Consider the following 22042-nt stretch of genomic DNA (forward strand, 5'->3'; position numbering starts at 1 on the left):
TCATCTCCCAACAATACTATGTGTTAGATCTTCTTACTGATACTAGAAAACTTGGTGCCAAACCTATCTCTACTCCTATTGATGCCAACCATATGCTCTCAGCTAATGATAGTGAGATCTTGGTAGACAGGGGAATGTTCCAAAGACTTTTGGAAAAGTTACTACATCTTTGTACGACACAGCTAGATATTTCATATGTTGTTTGTGTGATTAGTCAGTTTATGCATGCCCCCAAAGACACACATATGGTTGCTACATAATGGGTTTTGTGTTACTTGAAGGGAACTCTGGGAAAGGGTATTATCTTCTCTAGGCATGTACACATGAAGCTAGAGGCTTATAATATATACCAATTGGGCTAGTAGTATTGATGATAGAAGATATGCATTACTGTGCTCTGGTAAGTAGGGAACATTGTCTTTTGGAGAAGTAAGAAGTAGTTTGTAGTAGCTAGATCTTCAGTCGAGGCAAAGTATAAGTCCACGACCCATAAAGTTTCAAAGTTGTTATGGCTCAAGTCACTTCTAGAGGAGATGGGTATAGCATATGATAAGCCCTTAATGTTGTATTGTGATAACCAAGCTGCAATTAACATAGCTCACAATCAACATGATAGGGCAAAACACATTGAAATAAACCAGCATCTTATAAGAAAAAGAGTGGCTTCTAGAGAAGTTTGTCTTCCCTGCAATAGTTAGCAAATGTTTTGACCAAGGGTGTCCCTAAGGCAAAGTTACAGCACTATGTAAGCAAGTTGGGCATGATTGATATCTATGCTCAGCTTGAGGGGAGTGTAGAAATGATGGCCAAATGGGCCATAGTTTATTATTGTTTACTATTTTCTGGTTATGCTTTATATTTGTGATTAGAGGGCCTCAGTTATGGGCCTGTTTTATTTCTTTTATTATTGTTTTTAGTGCTGGCCACCCTACTAAGGGTATTCGATTGTTTCTCTTTCTTTCTTCCTTTTCTTCCATCTTCTTCTTCTCTTCTACTTTATTTCAGATTATTATAGGTGGGATTTACATCTCTAGTGAGATATCCCAACTTTCCCCAACTGTACAGATATTCATAGATTGTCACCAAGCCAAATAGTTGGTTCCATCTAGCTTTACTGGGGTCATAGCACCTCGTAGGGTGTCTACAGACCCTGCTGAACCAAGTCCAAATTCTTTGTTTTTCTTGATCTCTAATCCAGAGTCCAGATTGTTCCATCAATACAAAACTTCAATACACAATAATTTGGAAGCAAATAAAAACAACCTGAACACAAAATACGACAAGCAAGGGGAACACCAATTCTAGGGGTTTTCACAACCTTGCAATCCCAAGAGAAGGAGAGAAAAAGCAGCTGCTCCAAACAGGCTTCCTAGAAACCTCTCCTACCTGAATCGATCTCAAATAGGGTTGAAAAGAAACCCGATAAATGCCAAGCACCAAGCTCAATCAGCCTCTTTGATCCTCATCTTGACTATCTCCTCTTTACTCTAGTCAGTTTAGGGTTTGAGTAAGGAATACAAAACTACAAGAGACTTTCTTCCAATGTCAATAGCGACAAAAGGTCTCCAAAACCACCTTCCAACTAGGCGATAACAGTAGAACAATGGTCAGCACTCTATCCTTCAACGTACATAGCTAATCAAGATGTGTATAGAGTTGCTGAAGAATAAGAAAAAAGAAAAGGGATGCTCTGGTACCAAGAAATGAGTTTAAAAAATTTATGTGGTTAACAAGGAATATGAATTTGAGAATACAAAAGGTGGGGAGATCGGCTAATGCACTGGCTGATTCTTTAACCAAGCAAGGGGTGAATAAAGATCAATTGTATTGGGCTTAGTTGTAAATTATATTATCAGTAATCTGTCGTGTTTTAATCACATTATTGGGAGAGGTTGCATCCCACGTCTCTCCAAGGGCTGCTTCTATTGTTTGAATCTTTTGATATTAATAAATTCTTCATTTATCAAACAAAAAAGAAGATAGCTCTTCATCCATCTAGTGGTAGTTGTAGTAAAAAGAAAGAGTCAAACTAAAGGTGTATCTTTGGCAAGCTAGACTAGGTCACCTGTCATTAAGCTTTGCTTTTAGAGTTATTTAAGGGAAATTCCATTGATAGTCTTGCTTGTGAAGCCATCAGTTATCCAAACATTGTAGAACTGTTTATCCAAATTTAATGAATAAAATCACTGCTTCATTAGATATAGTCCACTTTCATGTGTGGGGTCCCTCCCCTATTGTTTCTGTGGATTATAATTGCTCGGTTATCAGTTTTATTGACCACTACTCAAAATGTACATGTATTTATCTTATAAAAAGATGTGATGAAGTTCCAAAGATTACTACGTTTTTTTTATAAAATGATTGAGACATAGTTTTGGAAGAAAACAAAGCAATTTCGATCTGATAATCATCATCACATATGGTGTAAAATTAACAGAACAAAACGGTGAAACAAGATTAATATAGCCACTCCCATATAGTTGGAACAAGACTTAAATATATGGTGTAAAATTAGGATCCATAAACAACTGAGCTCTTCTCATGACAACCTGGGCAAGAAGGCATTACCTTTCCATCCAGTTGTTCTTTTGCCTTTAAAATCTCTCGCTGCAGGGGAAAATTTAAAAGTAGTTTATCAAGATAGACAAAAAAGTGTATATCTTTGTTCACATTGAATTTAAATAAGAATTATGCAATAATAAGAAGAAAGGGCATAGTTATTGTTCTTCATATGATAAAACAAGAGCACCTTAATATCTTCTGGTATATTTTCTGAAAGTGCTTGGACTCGGAGATATAGTGGATGAAGTGCAAATACAGAGAGAGAGCTGCAAGACCAAGACAAAGAAAGGGGGGAGAGATAGTTATATAATGCTGTAGTTTAAATTTTCACCTGCATCAAAATGCATGTAAGATGATAACTATTATTTATGTAGACAAAAAATACTGACTTATATGGTGTAATGGTAAAAATCTCAAGCTGACAATTGTGCTAATGCAAGCTTAAGTCTGAAAGCAGCTGCTTCATACAAAAAAAAAGGCCAAAGGTTAGGTTTGTATCCAGTCCACCTCTCCCAAGACCCCAGATAGCTGGGACCAACATTGTGTAATGACCTTCTCCAAACATAAACATGAAACTAGGCTTAGATGGTTTTGATGGCTTTTTCTTTACTTTTTATTGGAGCATAATTGGTGAAGATGTGTGCAATGCTATTAGAGAGATATGCATCACCAAATCTCTCCCAAGGTATTACACTTCCACCTTTATTCTTCTAATTCCTTAAGTGGCGAATCCTACAAAATTTTACGGAGTTTCAGCTTATAAGCCTTTGCAGCTTTTTCTACAAAGTTTTTGCAAAAATTCTTACCAAGAGTCTTAAGCCTAGTCTTCTTCCCCATACCATTTCAACTGAGCAAGGAGCTCTTGTTGTGGGTCATTTCATTGGTGAAAATATCTCTATTGTTCAAGAAATGGTGATGAAATAAACAGAAAAAATTAGAGGAGGAAATGTTATTTTTAAGCACTCGTTTAAATGGCTGGTTACATGATCTTAACAAGCTAGCTCCTCAGCCTCAATACATGGATGATAATAAGAAATGGACCATTGCACATCCCATTCCTCTCAAGAATATTATACCAAAATAGTTAGATGGATCCTTGGCATTCTCCAACACAAAACTTCATAAAAAGCAACACAACAACCAAAGAAATTAAAAAAAATCCAGTCATGTGACATGTCAATATATATGTTAGCATATTAATATAATAATATTGATAGAAAATTTGAAGGAAATGTTTAAATAAAAAATAAATATATTAATATATATTTCTTGATAAAATGGGCATAAATCATAACCATACAAACTTTTTTTTTGATAAATAATAACTGTAGAGAACACTGATGTGGGCCCCACAGCTACGATCCCACTGTGTTTGTAGGGTAGAAGGTGTTCTAGTCTTCCTAGGGTTAGCTATTGGTCATTTAGTTGTTTCAGTTGTTATTTATTTCAGTCTTATTTTTGCTCTATTTGTTATGTAAAGACTAAGGGCAGATCTGTCCTTTCCATGTAATGAGTATAACCTAAAAATATTAATTAAAGTGGCGGCGGCAGAACATTAAGCTTCTGCCTTTTGTGTTCTACTGCTTCTTGTTGGAAAACGTGGGGTTACTGGTTCAGATCTGAAAATAGAATTGTATATATTCCTAGGATTGTGGAAGGATTGATTTAGAAAGTTTTTTCTTTCTATTTCTTTCTTTCTATTTTTGAACTTTCTATTTTCTCTTCTTTCTATTTTTTCTTCTTTCTATTTTCTTTTCTTTCTATTTTTCCTTCTTTCTATTTATTGCAGCAACTTACTGTATAAATATGCCCATTGCCAATAGAATGAAACATATCAGTATTCTACCATTCCAAAACATGGTATCAGAGCTCTAGGTTTGTCAACCTTGAGATTTTTTCGGCCTTCATTGCTAGTTTTTTGTGTTTTTCTCTTCTAGCCTTCAGTGCTGATCTGTAACCAGAAGTGTTCCTTTATTCACCTTTCCAGCTGGCCTTATTTTTCCTCCATTAACAATGTCTGACATGACTGCAACAAGTGGTCCCGTCCAAACTGATGAAGGAGCAACAAATTCTCATCCTCACACTGGTGATTTACAGAATATTCAGGCAACATATAGACTGAATGGCCAGAATTACTTGAAGTGGTCACAACTAGTGCGTACCTATTTGAAGGGAAAAGGAAAAATTAGTCACCTCCTTGGAACAGGACCAAGGTTGTGCGAGCCAAATTTTGATGCTTGGGACGAAGAGGACTCCATGATTATGTCATGGTTGTGGAGTTCAATGACACCCGAGATGAAGGGATGAGAGATCCATCCTATGGACGCCCAACGATTGCGGAATAAGGGGGCGAATTTCAAAAATTTTTTTTCTCTCCCTCCAATTGGGAATCGCATTCCCTATTTAGAAAATCATATTTTCAAGGATCATTCTTGAACCATAAACTGAACCAGATCTGAACCAAAAGGAGTAGGAGAGGATTGTACCTGATCCGGAGAAATAGTATCTCCCAACGAAGGTGTTCACGCCCAAAGAATGATCCAAAGATTGCTCCCACTGAAGATGGCACAGTGCAGGATGGAGCAGAATCAGCAGTATTCTTCTCCAAGAACTCTGTCCTTCGCAAGAATCAGCAGGATGGTACGTGAACACAACTTCCTTTCAATCCTTTCTCAAAGAACTGATGTCAAGATCCAATCTTGACTTCTCCCACAACTGGAGATCGAACTGGCAAACAGGGCGGCAAGAACAGGGAGGCGGCAAGAGAGTATTCGCAGGGTGCAGAATTCTCTCTTCTTGATTTCAGCACTGAAGAAAATCTGATGTGTGTCTCATAAAGGCTGCCACCCCCTTCTTCTTTTGTTAACCTAAAAAGATCAGCTCCTAATCTCATTAGGAGCTGCTTATCCAAATCATATTTGGATCAGCCATCTCTTCAGGTGATAAGGATAAACCTTTACTCATTAGGAGAAAGCTAATCTAATCTGCAGATAAGATAAAGGTTTATCCCTATCACCTAAAAGGGGTCTTATCCAAATATGATTTGGATAGGCAGCTCCTAATTGGATTAGGAGCTGATCTTTTAGGTTAACAAAAGAAGAAGGGGGCGGCAACCTTCAGAAGACACACAATCATATTTCTTCAGTGCTGAAATCACAAGAGAGAATTCTGCACCCTACGAATACTCTCTTGCTGCCTCCCTGTTCTTGCCGCCCTGTTTGCCAGTTCGATCTCCAGTTGTGGGAGAAGTCAAGATTCGATCTTGACATCAGTTCTTTGAGAAAGAATTGATAGGAAGTTGTGCTCACGTGCCATCCTGCTGATTCTTGCGAAGGACAGAGTTCTTGGAGAAGAACACTGTTGATTCTGCTCCATCCTACACTGCGCCATCTTCAGTGGCAGCAGTCTTTGGATCCTTCCTTGGGCGTGAACACCTTCGTTGGGAGATACTATTTCTCCGTATCAGGTATAATCCTCTTCTACTCCTTTTGATTCAGATCTGGTTCAGTTTATGGTTCAAGGATGATCCTTGAAAATATGATTTTCTAAAATAGGGAATGCGATTCCCAGTTGAAGGGAGAGAAAAATTTTTGAAATTCGCCCCCTTATTCCGCAATCCTTGGGCATCCATACGATGGATCTCTCATCCCTTCACTCCAATAAATAGACGGTCCACTTCTGGTTACTGTACCTTCTTAGGAGGAAACTTAGTCACTTGGAGGAGTAAGAAGCAAAATGTAGTGGCTCGGTCAAGTGCAGAGGCAGAATTCAGGGCTATGGCACAAGGAGTGTGTGAATTACTCTGGTTGAAAATAATTTTAGAAGACAAGAAGATTCCACGAGAAGAGCCTATGAAACTATATTGTGACAACAAGTCAGCCATCAATATTGCTCACAATCCTATTCAACATGACAGGACGAAGCACATCGAAATTGACCGACACTTTATAAAAGAGAAACTGGACAGCAAGTTGATTTGCACTCCCTATGTATCTACAAAAGGACAATTGGCCAATGTACTTACTAAAGGGCTCAATAGTACAGACTTTCGGAGAATTATAGCCAAGCTGGGAATGGAGGGTCTCTATTCACCAGCTTGAGGGAGAGAGTTGGAAAACGTGGGGTTACTGGTTCAGATCTGAAAATAGAATTGTATATATTTCTAGGATTGTGGAAGGATTGATTTAGAAAGTTTTTTCTTTCTATTTCTTTCTTTCTATTTTTGTACTTTCTATTTTCTCTTCTTTATATTTTTTCTTCTTTCTATTTTCTTTTCTTTCTATTTTTCTTTCTTTCTATTTATTGCAGCAACTTACTGTATAAATATGCCCATTGGCAATAGAATGAAACATATCAGTATTCTACCATTCCAAAACACTTCTCCTCCCTCTTCCTCCTCTTTTCTCTTTACCTTTCTTCTTATTTTCGAACCTGAAATCCATTAGGGTTCAAGACTGATAACAGTCTTGAACTTCTACTTGGTATCAGAGCTAGGGTTTCTCATGTGAGTCTAGTCCAGCCAACCACATGAGAACCATCTAAGGCTGAAAGCTGAGAAAGTAGAGTTCGTTGACTGGTTCTTGGAGATCTCCAGCTGTTTGAAGAATTGCCACAATTGCAGCGAGTTGGTGATCAGGAAGAATCAGAGAAGGCTAGGGTTCGGGTAACCTTGGAAGGCAGCGAACAACATCCTATTGTAAGTTTTTTATTTTCTGAGAGAAGTACTATCAGAGAAGATAGGTTGGACCTATCTAGCAAGGGCGGCCGAACCACTCTAGGGTTTATCTTTCTATTCTCTAGGGTTTTGTCTTAATCCTGCGGCAAACCCTAGTACTGGACTGAACATTGTGATATAATACTACGGTAAACCCTAATAGTTCTCTCCTCAACATTGATCAGTTTTAGGGTTTCATATTAACCCTACTACAAGCCTTATCCGTACGGTACTGTCTAGAGTGTACAGCTGAGAATTTGCTTTTAGGACTGATTAAAACCCCAATTCGGCTTCAGCATATCAGATTGTTCTTCAAACTATTTTTCAGTTTTCTTTTGGGGTTTCGAACTCTTCTAAGGGGGTGAAAACAGTTCGGACTGTTGCTGTTGTGTGTGGTTACTAATTTCAGATCAGTTTTATACCTGTTTCATGTACATCTACTGTGAGTACAGATTGGTTCTATACTGATTTTGTGATTGTGGTTGATAGTCCAAGTGCCGGTTTTGACTGTAGTAACCCTAATTTTGAGACTTCTGGTTCTTGACCGAAATGGAGTTTAAGAATCAGGCAGAAGGCAGTATTGGGAACAGCAGTTATGTGGTATGTGGGCATTATAAGAAACCCAAACACACAAAAGAAACATGTTGGAAGCTACATCCTTATTTGGTCCCGGCAAAGTTAAGAAGCAAGAAGGGTAACGTTCATGTGGCAATGCATACTAATTCAGCATCCTCATCTGGCACAAGAGGCACATTCTTAGAGACCTTAGCCGCAATTCGGGCTGCTCTTATACAGTTGGAAGGGGAAGTTGGGAACTCAGCTCAGCCACCGCAGTCACCATTAGCCCCTGCCACATTTGCTTCCGCAAATTCAGGTACTCGAGCCTCAGCCTGCCATGCCTCAGCTCCAGGTACCACTGAACCCTGTTGGGTAATAGATTCAGGTGCATCCGACCATATGACTAACTTGCCTTCATTATTTACCACTTATCATTTATCTTCTGGAAGGGATAAAGTATCTATTGCTGATGGCTCTCTTGTCCCCATTTCTGGCAAGGGTGACATCAAGCTATCGGATACCATCTCCTTATCTTCTGTCTTACATGTCCTTAAGCTTGATACTAACCTTCTTTCAGTTAATAGTATTACCAAACACATGAACTGCTCAGTAACCTTCTTCACTGACCAGTGTGTTTTTCAGGACCTGAAAACGAAGAAGGTGATTGGGACTGGCCGTGAGACGAATGGGATCAATCTGCTCGGGGAGAGTTCTCGTCGGAAAGAGTCAGGGGATAAGAAGTCACTTGTTTCCCAGAGTGTGAGTTCGGTTATGCTTTGGCATAACCGATTGGGTCATTTGTCTTTTCGGTCCTTAAGGAGTCTGTTTCCTAATTATGAGTCTGTTAAGTTGTCCCAGTTGCAATGTGAAAGTTGTGAGTTTGCTAAACATTGTAGATTATTCGTTGAGCAATAAAAGGAGCAATCGTCCTTTTGATCTTGTGCATACGGATGTTTGGGGGCCACATCACATTCCTTCCATGGGTGGGTACAGATATTTTCTGTTATTTGTTGATGACCATACCCGGTTTTCTTAGGTTTATCTTATGCGTTCACGAGATGAGGTTCCCGCCCTGACCCAAAACTTTCACCAAGTGATCCTAACCCAATTTGATGCCAAGATCAAAGTTCTTAGATCTGATAATGCAAATGAATACTTTGCTAAGCCATTGGCATCTTACCTTCTTACTCATGGGGTTATTCACCAGAGCACTTGCCCTCATACACCTCAGCAGAATGGGGTTGCAGAAAGGAAGAATAGGCACATCTTGGAGGTGGCTAGAAGCATTATGTTTACCTCCAATGTCCCTATTCGCTTTTGGGGTGATGCTATCCTCACGGCGAAATATCTTATTAATCAGGTTCCTTCCCGGGTTCTTGATATGTCATCTCCTTTTTCCCTTCTATACCCAGATGAGGAGTTGTTCACTGTTCCCCTCAAAACATTTGGTTGTACCAGTTTTGTTCAGCTTCTCGGTCCCCATCACTCCAAGTTCAAACCCAAGGCCTCCAAATGCATCTTTCTTGGTTATGCACAAACTCAAAAGGGTTATTGCTGCTATGATCCTGCCTTAAGGAAGAGGTTTGTATCCATGGATGTCACTTTCTTTGAGGAGACACCCTACTATTCTCGGGTCTTTCCTCAGGGGGAGAGTAGTGAGCGTGGAGATTTGGGTCCTTTTCTTCGGGGGGAGTGCAGTGAGGGCAGGGTTAATACTTTTGGGGTTGTTCCCTTACCTATTCCAGTGGATGATGAGGGTTGCAGTAGCAAAGGTGGTCAGGGGGATCGGGAGTTGAGAGTCTATCACAGGCGATGCAGGCAGGTTGATCCCGGTCATCAGCAGTCCCGGCCAACTCCAACCTCTTTTGCGGCTCCAAGTCTAGATATTACAGTCCCAGGGCCCACAGAGACTCCTTCCATTGTTGCTACCTCACCCCCTGCAGATGACCTTGACCTTCCCATTGCCATCCGTAAAGGAAAACGGCATTGCACCACATCTACAACCCACTGCATCTCCCAGTTTTTGTCCTATGATCGCCTATCTCCCTCCTACAGGTCCTATCTCACTTCCGTTGCTAATGTCCCTATTCCAAGAATAGTGCAAGAAGCCCTATCAGTCCCGGAGTGGAGAGGTGCAATGCAAGTTGAAATGGATGCCCTGTTGAAAAATAATACCTAGGAGCTAGTTGACTTGCCCAAAGGAAAGAAACCAGTTGGATGCAGATGGGTATTTACTGTGAAGCACAATGCGGATGGTTCCATTGAGAGGTACAAAGCTCGGCTAGTTGCAAAAAGGTTCACTCAGACTTATGGTATAGATTACTTGGAGACATTTGCCCCGGTAGCCAAGATGACCACCATTTGGGTTCTATTATCTCTTGCAGCAAGCTACACTTGGCCTTTGTACCAAATGGATGTTAAAAATGCCTTCCTGAATGGGGACCTAGAGCTTGGTTCGACAGATTCAGACTAGCCCTTGGGAAGTTCGGTTATGTACAGGCCCAGTCAGATCATACACTGTTCATCAAGAGGGTGGAGTCCTCACTGACACTATTTGCAGTATATGTTGGTGATATTGTGGTGACAGAAAATGACAGCCATGAGATTGAGTCCCTCAAACAGCTCCTTCATCAAGAGTTTGAGGTGAAAGATCTGGGTACACTACGGTATTTTTTGGGTATTGAGGTTGCTAGATCTAAACAGGGGATCTTTGTCTTTCAGAGGAAATATGTTCTAGATCTGTTGGCTGAAACTGGAAAGCTGGGTGTCAAACCTGCAGATACACTCATTGAACAGAACCACAGGATTAGTGCAGAGAGTGGGGAGCTGCTTGAAGACAAAGTTATGTTCCAGCGGTTAGTGGGAAAGCTCCTATATCTATGCCTCACTCGACCAGATATCAGTTATGCAGTTAGTGTTGTCAATCAGTACATGCATTCTCCTAGAACCACGCACCTTCTAGCAGTAGAAAGAATACTAGCATACTTGAAGGTGGAAGTCTATACGGATGCCGATTAGGCTGGGAGTGTTGATGACAGAAGGTCTACCTCTGGATATTGTGCTCTTGTGGGAGGTAACCTAGTCTCTTGGAGGAGTAAGAAACAGAGTGTTGTCTCCCGATCTAGTGTTGAAGCTGAGTACAGGTCAATGGCTAACGGAGTGGCTGAAATTCTTTGGCTGAGATCACTACTTGAGGAGTTGGGTATTGAGTATGAGAAGCCCCTGATGCTGTATTGTGATAATCAAGCGGCTATTAATATAGCACACAACCCGGTGCAGCATGACAGAACTAAACATATTGAAGTTGATCGACACTTTGTACGAGAGAGGGTCTCATCACAAGAAGTGTGTCTCCCATACATCACCTCCAACATGCAGCTGGCAGATATCCTCACCAAAGCTGTACCACGGAAGAAGCTAGAGGCGGATCTATCCAAGTTGGGAATGATAAACATTTATTCCCAACTTGAGGGGGAGTGTAGAGAACACTGATGTGGGCCCCACAGCTACGGTCCCACTGTGTTCATAGGGTAGAAGGTGTTCTAGTCTTCCTAGGGTTAGCTATTGGTCATTTAGTTGTTTCAGTTGTTATTTATTTCAGTCTTATTTTTGCTCTATTTGTTATGTAAAGACTAAGGGCAGATCTGTCATTTCCATGTAATGAGCATAACCTATAAATATTAATTAAAGTGGCGGCGGCAGAACATTAAGCTTTTGCTCCTCCTTTTCAACTCTTGTGTTCTACTGCTTTTCCTCCCTCTTCCTCCTCTTTTCTCTTTACCTTTCTTCTTATTTTCGAACCTGAAATCCATTAGGGTTCAAGACTGATAACAGTCCTGAACTTCTACTATAACCATACAAACTATTAGCAAAATGAATTTTTTTTATGGTGTCTCAGCATGACTATATCTATGGACTTATCATTTTTTTAATTACTAGAGTAGCATTCAAGCCGAACACAAATGATTCAAGTGATTTTTTTTAATTTCATATTATAAGACTTCAGGCCACATTTTGTTCTACCTTCAGGGATATGAATGTGACCAAGGTTCGAAATTTCAATACGTATCAGGCGATACGGCCCGATACGTATTATATCGGAGGCTTCCCGATACGCCCCTCCAGGGGGTGTTTCGGGGTTTCGATCGGTTCAGGGGGTGGACGGACCTTAAACCAGTCCCTCTGAACCAGATTGAAAAAAAACTAAAAAATAAGAAAAAGCTATCGATATTTTGAACCTTGAATGTGACTACATCATGCAGAGATGTACATTTGAAAGGAAAACACTGAATTATGTACTTCAGTTATTTTACTGACATAAACTTTCATGTTATAGGACTTTGAAGGTGGCATGGCTTTTATACCTGTAGGGGTATGAATCCCACCACATCATATGCACAGAAGTATCATTAACCGGTAAAAGTTGAACCAGATGGAATCCAGAACCAACTGCCCAGTCTACAAGTAACTTTAGGTCAAGGAACTCTCCAACTCCAAGGCCATCTTCTGATCTGACTGAGAACATGGGAATTGCAACACCAGCACCCCTCCATGGCATGTCCTGAAAAAGAATTAAGAAAAAAAAAAAAAAAAAAAAAACTAATAGATTAGGATTGCTTGTTGATACCTGCAAAAGAGAACAATTGCTACTCATAAAATTCTATATTACATGGACACTTCAGAATGGGCACTGTAATTTTGGTGACATGTGTGGGCACTGAAATTGACACCACATTGATAGGACCCTTCTCTTTGTTGCATCTATAAAATTTGGACATGAATGGTAAAATTTTAATACTTAATAACTTAGTATATCATATTTCAACTGATTTATGCATTTTCATTTGATCTTTTTTTCAACTATCTCATAGTTCAAATAACATAAAAAATATCATTAAAAAATGTAACTTAAGACTAAAGTACAAAAGATGAGAGTCCCCAAATCCTCTACTTTTTGGGTTTGCCAAGGTCAACACACCATATCAGTGCCAGATTCTGACATAATACCAGTGCCCATGTAACATAGATAGAATCTGGTTCACACTCTTTAATTTACTCGAAAGATGCCATCAGATAGGCAAATATATCTTGGTGGACTTTGTAATGTTGAGTCAACAGAGAGCTCCCGATTTGAACCAACTTCCACTGAGACATTTCCTGTCTTACCACTCTGACAGTACCTGTATGTGGAAATAATGTCAAGGAAAGGAGTTGCCCCTTGGTTGTGGATTGAACATAGAGAGAAATAGAACAAAGGAAATATTCAGGAAACTATTCACATCATGTGATAAAAGATCGAAAGAAGGATATTTTATTGGGAACTCATCTTTTTTCATCACACAATCTGCTTGCCAAAATGATTCACCAGCATAGTTAAGTTTAAGTCCATCCTCAACTTTCCACATTCCTAATTTGGTTGAGCTACCAATCACATATACCTGCTAATACATGCCACAGAAAGTACTGAAATGTAAATACCTGGGAATTTTACTATCTGATGCATGTTCAAAAAAATTTTAGTACGCAAAGATAAAATTGACAGGTCAAGAGAAACTTACTGATGCATCTTTTTCTATCCTTGGGCAGCTTATTTTAAAATGAACCATGACAGAATCTGTTACAAAAATCACAGTTACAATGAAAATATTATGATATTATCCACTGTAAGGAACAATGGAACCCCACATCTCAAACAAAAGAAATAAAAGGCACTCATTAAGGTACAAGCAAAAATCTTAAACTGCAGCAGATACCTTCCCGGTTAGTCTGAAAGGCTCCTAAAGGTTTTTCTGAATCCAAACACCAACTTTCCTTAAAGATGACTTTTTTGAAGGCACTTCTAAAAAAGAGAGTGTCTGCACCTGTCTGAACCCACAAAATATGGACAGAAAAATCATTAAGGTGAAGCTGTTACATACCTTCAGTTAAATAATATAAAAATTTAAAGAGCAAATACCAGAGTAGGTTCTACCTTTTGAAGCAAGGGAATGAAACAGGAGTTAATGATAAGCAGAAAGGTTATCATTATGAAATCAAGAACAGGTTGAAGTAAAACAGAAAAAGTGATTGAATATTCTAATTTCACATATTGTGAGGAAATATATCATGTTAAATTGTGAACATATGAAAATTACAATCAAATAAGCATCTTTGAATAAGAACAACCAAGACAAGGCATCTATGGAACAAGTCAAGCAACAAAATCCAGAGGTTACAACTTGTTAAGCAAGCCCATGAGAAATAAGCAATGTTTTCCTTTAACAGGTACCACATGCATACATGACATCATATTAAAGTGCTGTGAAAGTATCCCCTATGTCAAAATTTGGAAATCAATCAAAGGTTTACACCCATAGAGTAATAACAAAAAAGCATGACACTAGGGTATAATTCCAAACATACCATGTGTCTTTAGCAGAGACAAGTACCTTCAGAAATGCCTAGACCTAGGACTTGGCCAGTTGCAGGAAACTATTTTTCATGATACCCACTTTTGGCAGCAGCTACAATGCATACCTACAACCAAACTTAGCTCCTTTATTAAAAGCAACCTATGGTTGGCCTCTGAAAGCAATATTATGTATTTATGTCATTTTCCCTCTTGATGGGCAGTAAATGAGGAAAGACTTGTATCTACAATTAAGCCATCACAGAGCTTCATACCCATTAGAAGCATGCCTCAAGAGCAAGGATGGTTAATCCCAAAAATCCACTCATCTTTTTAGTTTTTACATGTTAAAACTGCACTAGATATACTGCCAAAAATAACATTTTCAAAAGATGGCGGTCCATTATAGTACATAATGAACATTTATGCTATGCAGGCTCCTCAAGATCCATCCTTCCTGCCATATTCCAACACCAATTGGGATTTATTTGTCTCTTCAACAACCTGGTTGACTGCAGAAAGCATGTACTGCCTCTAACAAAATGAACACAAAACCAGAGCTTCCCTGTAACTAGAAGTCCTAGTTATTGTGCTCATACAATGTAACATACAGAAAAATCTCCCTACAACTGAAGATACCAAGTATATCTTTCAACTTATTGATTAAAAGTTTAAAACTTGTACTTAAAAGAACTAGTTAGAACATAAATTCATTAATTTTGAACTAGCAAAATCCATGAGTATTTTTCTCTATATTACCTCTACAGTCTACAAGTGTGAGAATGCAGCTTGAGAGCAGTCATTTTATGCAAAAAGATGTCAAAGGTTAGGTCTGTATCCAGTCAACCTCTATCAAGACCCCAAATAGCTGGGACCAACAAAGGATAATGGCCCTCTTTTTAATTTTACATGCTTTAGGTTTTGAATGTCCATCCACACTTCATTCTATAGAACTAGCCTACTTGTCCACCAAGTTGCACCTTGTCCATCAACATGGTGATTGAAAAGATTTAATTCTCAGCCTAGACATAGCTGATTAGCAAATTTCATTGCATGTTTGACTACTTTGAAATAAAGTCTTATTAGCTTTGCTTAGTGGATCCCTTCTCCAGCTAAGAGGGCAGAAGCAAGCATGAGTCTCCAAATATGACCACATAACTTTCCCACTTTACAGAATATTCTATGTAGTGTAACAGAGGAATAAGGAAAAAACAGAAAAAGAATCAAAAAAGACCACGAACAAGAGCAGGACCTGCCATAGGTCATGAAGCTCCACCATGGTACCATCCTGAATCCCTTCGGGCAGTACAAATTTGCGTTTGTTTCCAGCCTCCCATCTCAGAATGTTTCTATTATCGTCCACCAAATAATAACTGTATTCACACTGGAACCCACATGGAACCTCGATTCTTCCGGACCAAATAAGTTCCTCACCTTGATGAAAAGGGCTTAAAAGGATACCCTTCTTCACATTCCACAAACCAAGCACAGGTTCTGAACCGCAGACGAGAAGGCTCTGCCCCCACTGAGTATAATACGGTAATCTGAAGACCAAATTCACCGTTTTAAAGGATTTCTTCCCAGAAGCCAACCCCAGAGTCACCATGTCTTCCAGATATCAACCAGAACCGATGAACTCAATCAAACCTAGCAAAATCCAACTCAAATATATCAAAATTTCAAGCAGTGTCTAGAAAATCAAAACAAATCGAAATGAATCAGTGTCCAGCTGAAATTAAACGTCTGCGTTCAGTCAAAATTCTCAATGAAATGTCCAGATTCAACGGGAACATTATATTAAACTAACCGATTGAAATTTATTAACACAGTTTATAATCAAAAACACTTGGCCGTTTAACAGTATACCCGGACTGAACGGACCGAACTTTTACCAGCAACAGGTAAGAATATCCACTTCCTCTAAAAATGAAGGAGACCCAGAGGCAAATTCCACAAACCCAGCTGGAATAGACTGAATTTATCGCATTTATTGAACTGAAAGATATTTTAGCTTCTGCAGAAATGGAGGTTCGTTCTAAAAGAAACAAACCATCCAAAAAACGGGAAGGCAGGTCGCTAGAGTCTGGGCCGACGAACGGTATACATTCTAATTGGGATTGAGCGGAAGAGAAAAACACAGGTTTTATCGATCAGAGAAATGGTGATCACATTCGAGAAGAAGATCTTCAGTGTCGTTTTCCGGAGATATTGAGCAGCAATATCACGAGTCACTTGGGTCTGGGACCGATTTCTTTCTTGAGTTCTTCGGCAAATCCTGACTCAATGTGGGGACCACATATAAACGATGCCCTTGTCGTTGTCCGATTGGAATCAAGTAAGCATCAACATCCAATCTTGTTGGAAAGAAAAGCAGAAAAGACAGAAAATACATCAACCGTGCTCTTTCTATTTCTACTAGAGTTCTCTCCGTTTTTGCCACCTGAAAACCGGGTATGGTCGATTCGGGTCATTTAAAATCCAGACCCGAACCGAGCGTTCAATTTTCTAATCCAAGGTAGCAGCTTGTGAGAATGGAATGGGCTCACCAAGCTCATTCGGTCAATAGTTGTCGGATCAACCGCACGATTTTGTTCCGGAGTCGACCTTTTCTCATGCTAGTTTGATCTGGCGCAAGCTTTTTAGCCTTAACGGATCGATTGGAACCGAATATTCGTAGAATGCGTAGACCCATATATGATACGTTTGTATTTGTCTATTTGAACCAATGCGTAGACCCATTTTTCTTAAATTTACCACAACTTTTTAAAATGTTTAAAATTCACTATACCACTAACTTGACGTTAAAGAGACTAATGGTTATTAATATATTACCATTTTAATCTTCATAGAAAAATATAAAATATAATACCATTTTGACCTTCATCTTTTTAATTTTCTTTTTTTTACATTTTTAGTGTTTTGTTATAATTTCTGTTTTTTACATTTTTCTATTTTCTACCATCTATAAAATTTCCTGTGTTTTGTGTTATTTATTTTCAATTTCTGTGTTTTTCTATAATTTTTTGTATTTTCTACAATTTTTATTTTCTGATTTTGTTTTTCAACTTTTATAGTTTCTATAATTTAAAAATATTTTTTTTTATTTTGTGTGCAATTTCTATAATTTTTATATTTTTATAATTTCTGTGTTTTTATATTTGAAATTTTTTCTTGATGAACTTTTCCTTTTTTTTCATATCTAAGTATTAAAATATATGTAGATATTTAATATTTTTCTATGAAGGCTAAAATGGTAATATATTAACAATCGTTAGTCTCTTTGACATCAAGTTAGTGACATGGTGAGTTTTAAACATTTTGAAAAGTTGTGGTGAGTTTAAGATAAATGCTGAAAACTCATGGTGAGTTTTTAACAATTTCCCTTTAAAACCCTATTCGGAACCGAAACCGCTTTGCACACCGATTTCTAAATGAGCAGTTTGACCATCCAATTCAAATGGATGGCCCGTTCCAGCTGTTGATCAACATGTCACTGACCAAATTAACGGTTTTTGTCAAGGAATGGGTTAAAAATGAAATGAACCCAATTGCCTAAACAGTTCCCGAGCTTATGACACTTTGATTGCGATCGAATATTGAACTATATTGGACTTAAACTAAAAATGAGCTTATGACACTTTGATTGTGATCGAATATTGAACTATATTGGACTTAAACTAAAAATAATCAACAACAGCTTGTTCCACTAAACCATAGTTTTAGAATTAGCAAAATCCTTATTTTTTGAACACCATAGAAGATAGAGTTTTTAATACAATCACATGATTCATAAAGAAGGTTGACATGGCCATGTGATTCTATCTTAGGTCATATTCCTTTATTATATAAAATGCAATATATATTTTATATATGTGATAATTAAAATATGGATAAATTTCTTAAATTACTCTTATGGTTTAGTTAATTGATTAACTCTACCCTTGTCATTTAATTATTGTCTTAAACTATCCCTACTATTTTTAATAATTGACATTGTCATTGAGTGTTAACAAAAAAAAATGAAATGTCAAATCTGTCTTCTACAATTCTTCAAAATTTCAAAATAAAGCACAATTGATAGAAACTTCCAAGAAGATGTGAATGAGATTGTTTTTCCGTCTCCATCTTTGCATGAGACACCTTTTGCGGCCTTCATTGCTAATCACTGTGTTGGCAGTGCTTTTAAGCCCGAAAAATAATGTCTTAGTTTGGAAGGAGTATAAATACAAATATGTAGAGTACAAAACCTTATATTTTGTATGCATTTACATCCTACATATTTGTATTTGCATTTTTACTCCTTCATATCTAAGTTGTAGAGCTTGGAACAAGGAGACAAAAGAACAAAAAGTGAGATGAAGTTGAGTTAGGTTCAACCAAGCATATGGTGCAGTCCCACCACACCGAATCAAAAGGCGAAGAGGAGAGAGAAAATCACATATGTTCGTGTCCCTCTTAGCCTTTGTCTCCATTGCTCGACTGTTCGAGAGTCTCTAAGAACGCCGAACTGTTGGACAGTCTCTTTCCAAGGGAGGTATAAGTAATTTACCCTAAAACCGCTTATTGGAACAACCCCCACCCTATGATGTGATATATTGCCTTCCAAACTAAATAATCTATACTATGTTTTAAAATGGAGTTGTCCACATCAAAACTCTAATACTATATACTTCCTAATCCTTCTAGAAATTTTTTTATTGTTTTTGAATTTTAAAAATAAAAACTAAATATAGGGCTATTTAAGTTTACCCACAAAGTCAATTAATTTAAGTGAATGTAACATGCCATCTTTTTTAAATCTAGCCCATATATCTAAGGCTGCAATCTTTCGTCCTAACCCAGCCCAAGAAATTAGGGTTGGATTGGGTTGACTTGAAGTTTGAGTTAGGGTTAGGGTTGAAAACTACAACCTGATTTAACTTTAGGTTGGGTTAGGGTTGAGGACTTAACCAACCCAAACCCAAATTAACTTCATATTTGCATGTATAAAAATTATATAAATATGTTTATGCTTGTAAGTACTTGTATATATGCATCTTCACTATTCTTGCATGTATGCATAAGCTGCAATGCATCCATAAATATATATACATATTTGTCTATTTATACATGTATGCATTTATGTATTTATGTATAAATTTATATATTGTATGTAAAGAATTTTTAGTTTAAAAGGCAATATTTTTCTAAAACATGATAATTATATTTTTTTTACACATAATAATGCTAATATTGAATTGACATGAACCCTTATAATCTAAGAAATAAATTTATTTTGTAAAAGAAAGTAGAGAAGTTGGACCAACACAAACCCAATCTAAAGTTTTAGAGTTAGGGTTAAGGGTTTAACAACTCATGTTGGACTTGGGTTGACCTAAACCTAACCTAACCCGGTTCAACTTGCACCCTTATATGCATAGCATAGGTCTCTTCTAGTATTGCTCTAATGAGAGGGTCCATCCAAACTTCCTAATTCTCACGTATTCTTTCCGATGAAAGTTAGCCCTAAAAAGAGACAATGACCCAAGAAACTTTAACACAAGTTGGTGCTTAGCCAATTTACCCAAATAAGTTGGCTTTTACTATGGGAGGGCTTCCAATATTCAAGCAACAGCTTCTAGCTTTGCAAAGTGGGCCTCACCGAGACAGCTTATAACCCATGTTTGGTGAAAACCCTAGATAGCCCAAAATAATTGTCTTAGCTCCTATTTGGGAGTTATTAAATAAGTACTTATTTTTAAGTGTTGGATCACATAAAAAGCCTAGAATAAGCATTTATATGTGTTTTATAAATAAGCCCATGTTGGTGTAAAATTTATAATAAATTCTCATGCAACATAATTCACTCATTCAAGTGATCGAGTTTTTATTATTTTAGGTAAGGCCCATTCGGGGAATCATATAGATTGTTCCCCTTAATTACATCTTCACAAAAATGTAGAATACTTAAAAAAAAAAGAACTTTTCATTTGCATTTCTTTTACATTAACTTTACAATAATGAGAAGAAAAAAAAAAGAGAAAATACAATCGAGAAACTCTACAACAATACATTTCTCTCTTTCTTTTATTTTTGATACAAAGAATACTTTATTAATTCTAACTCCTTCTTTCACAATAAGTTGTAGTCAATCAGATGAAATTATTATTTTAGACAATCTTAATCCTTTGGATTTTATATACAATAAGGGAATCATAGTCAATCAAGTTGAATATTTGATTGTAGACAATTTTTATCCCTTTATTCTTCATTTTCATTTGAAAGGAGTCATCATCAGCCATTAGGAATTAAATTATAGATGGTTTAATCCCTAACTTGTCTTGACAGAGGGAACATAATCAACCAAGTAAAATCACATGATCTTACATGGTTTATTTCCATCTACTCCCATTCTTAAAAGTAAAAATAAAAGATAGAAAAATGATACATAGCATAAGGCATATATAGTTCAGTAAGAGCGCTTTCCTTTTCCACTTGTGTTAGTGAAATTTCTTTTCCCTCCATGTCTTCCCTTGAGAATTCTTTTTTTTCTACCTTTCTTGGTTTTTCTTAAGAATCTCTTGAGACACAATTTTCTCTGAAAATGAGGAAAGAGCCTCTAAATTCCCCTTAAGGAGCTTAAATAGGAGTAGCAACTACCCCTCCCCCTAGGTGAAGGACACCTGTCCCTCACCCTTAAAGAGAGGGAATCCATACAGGACACCCTTTTTTTTTATTTTGATGATTAGTAGTAGATTAGCCAACCCACTTATTTGGGTTATAAATTATTTAAATATTATTTGGATTACAAAAAGCCTTCAATAGCCCATAATAAACACTTGCATGTGAAATAAGTGCTTAAAAATGAAACTAGAATTATCAAGCTATTTTCAAGTGTTTATTTCATTTTTTTGGACAAAATTGCCCCCAATGTTTTGAATTTTTTTTCAAGTATTGCCCTTATCTTCAAAAACAAAAGAAACCTTATCATTTCATCGAGTTTCTTTCCCATTCACCTGTGCACTTGCAACAACGACGATCAACCAGGGTGATTGTTCGTAATTCTAATATATGGCTATGTTAAGTGAAGGATATAATTGTCATTTTTGCTAAATAAACACTTATGGGATAAGCATCAAACCAAACACTATTTATTTTAAAAATAAACATTTTGAAAAAACACCTCCCAAACACTAATATGCACTTATTAGATAAACATTTATAATAAGAACTTATTTCTGAAATGTAGCCTTAAACAGAAAAACATGGCTTTCTACAAAAGCTTCTTTTTGTGGCTTCTCCATGCTAAGCATCTCCAAATAAATTTAACATATACGTATGGGATATATTCTTGATTTGAAGCTTCGCCGCATAAAATTCAATCCAAAAATGAAATAGAGGGAGAGAGAGATCAGGGGCATTAAATGTGAGGTGAAGATAGTTTATTTAATGGAAAGCATATATTATCTACATCATCTCGCCATATTGTTGAGAGGTCAGCTCCACCCGGTATGGCATGATAGTCCACGAGTCATGCCAGGCCCGATACGATGGTTAGTGTCGTGCTGGGTCAAGGGTTTGTAGTCCACAAACTGGCATGGCATGGCATGATTGTGCGTGTCGTGCCGCCCGTGGCACGATCCATCAGAAGTCGGTACGACATGACCCGCAAGGCTCGTAGTGGGCAGTGCTCGGCCCATCCGAAAACTAGTCGTCTAGCCTGTGGCCCCCTCCCCCCAACGGCTAGTTTCAGCTTTTTGGGGTTTTCAAATACTCCCCTAACAGCTATATAAGGGGTATTTATGTATTTTGCTTATGGAGGGAAGAAAAATGACACAAAT

At 37.7% G+C, this 22042-nt stretch overlaps 1 protein-coding gene across 1 annotated transcript in view; it reads right to left on the reverse strand.

The window, feature by feature from the left end:
• Positions 1-15839, reverse strand: part of DPE2 (disproportionating enzyme 2) — a 61873-nt gene extending 46034 nt beyond the window's left edge. Inside the window, exons 1-8 of the mRNA XM_010253607.3 lie at positions 15475-15839; positions 13588-13699; positions 13393-13448; positions 13145-13272; positions 12891-13020; positions 12199-12395; positions 2750-2828; positions 2569-2607 (exon numbers count right to left, since the gene is read on the reverse strand). Of these exons, the coding sequence (XP_010251909.1) occupies positions 2569-2607; positions 2750-2828; positions 12199-12395; positions 12891-13020; positions 13145-13272; positions 13393-13448; positions 13588-13699; positions 15475-15828 (1095 nt within the window). The 5' untranslated portion in view covers positions 15829-15839. The remainder of the gene's footprint in view (positions 1-2568; positions 2608-2749; positions 2829-12198; positions 12396-12890; positions 13021-13144; positions 13273-13392; positions 13449-13587; positions 13700-15474) is intronic.
• Between the last annotated feature and the right edge of the window lie 6203 nt (positions 15840-22042).

Source organism: Nelumbo nucifera, chromosome 7, assembly GCF_055504915.1.
Source record: "Nelumbo nucifera cultivar China Antique chromosome 7, China Antique-T2T, whole genome shotgun sequence".
NCBI classification, from domain to species: domain Eukaryota; kingdom Viridiplantae; phylum Streptophyta; class Magnoliopsida; order Proteales; family Nelumbonaceae; genus Nelumbo; species Nelumbo nucifera.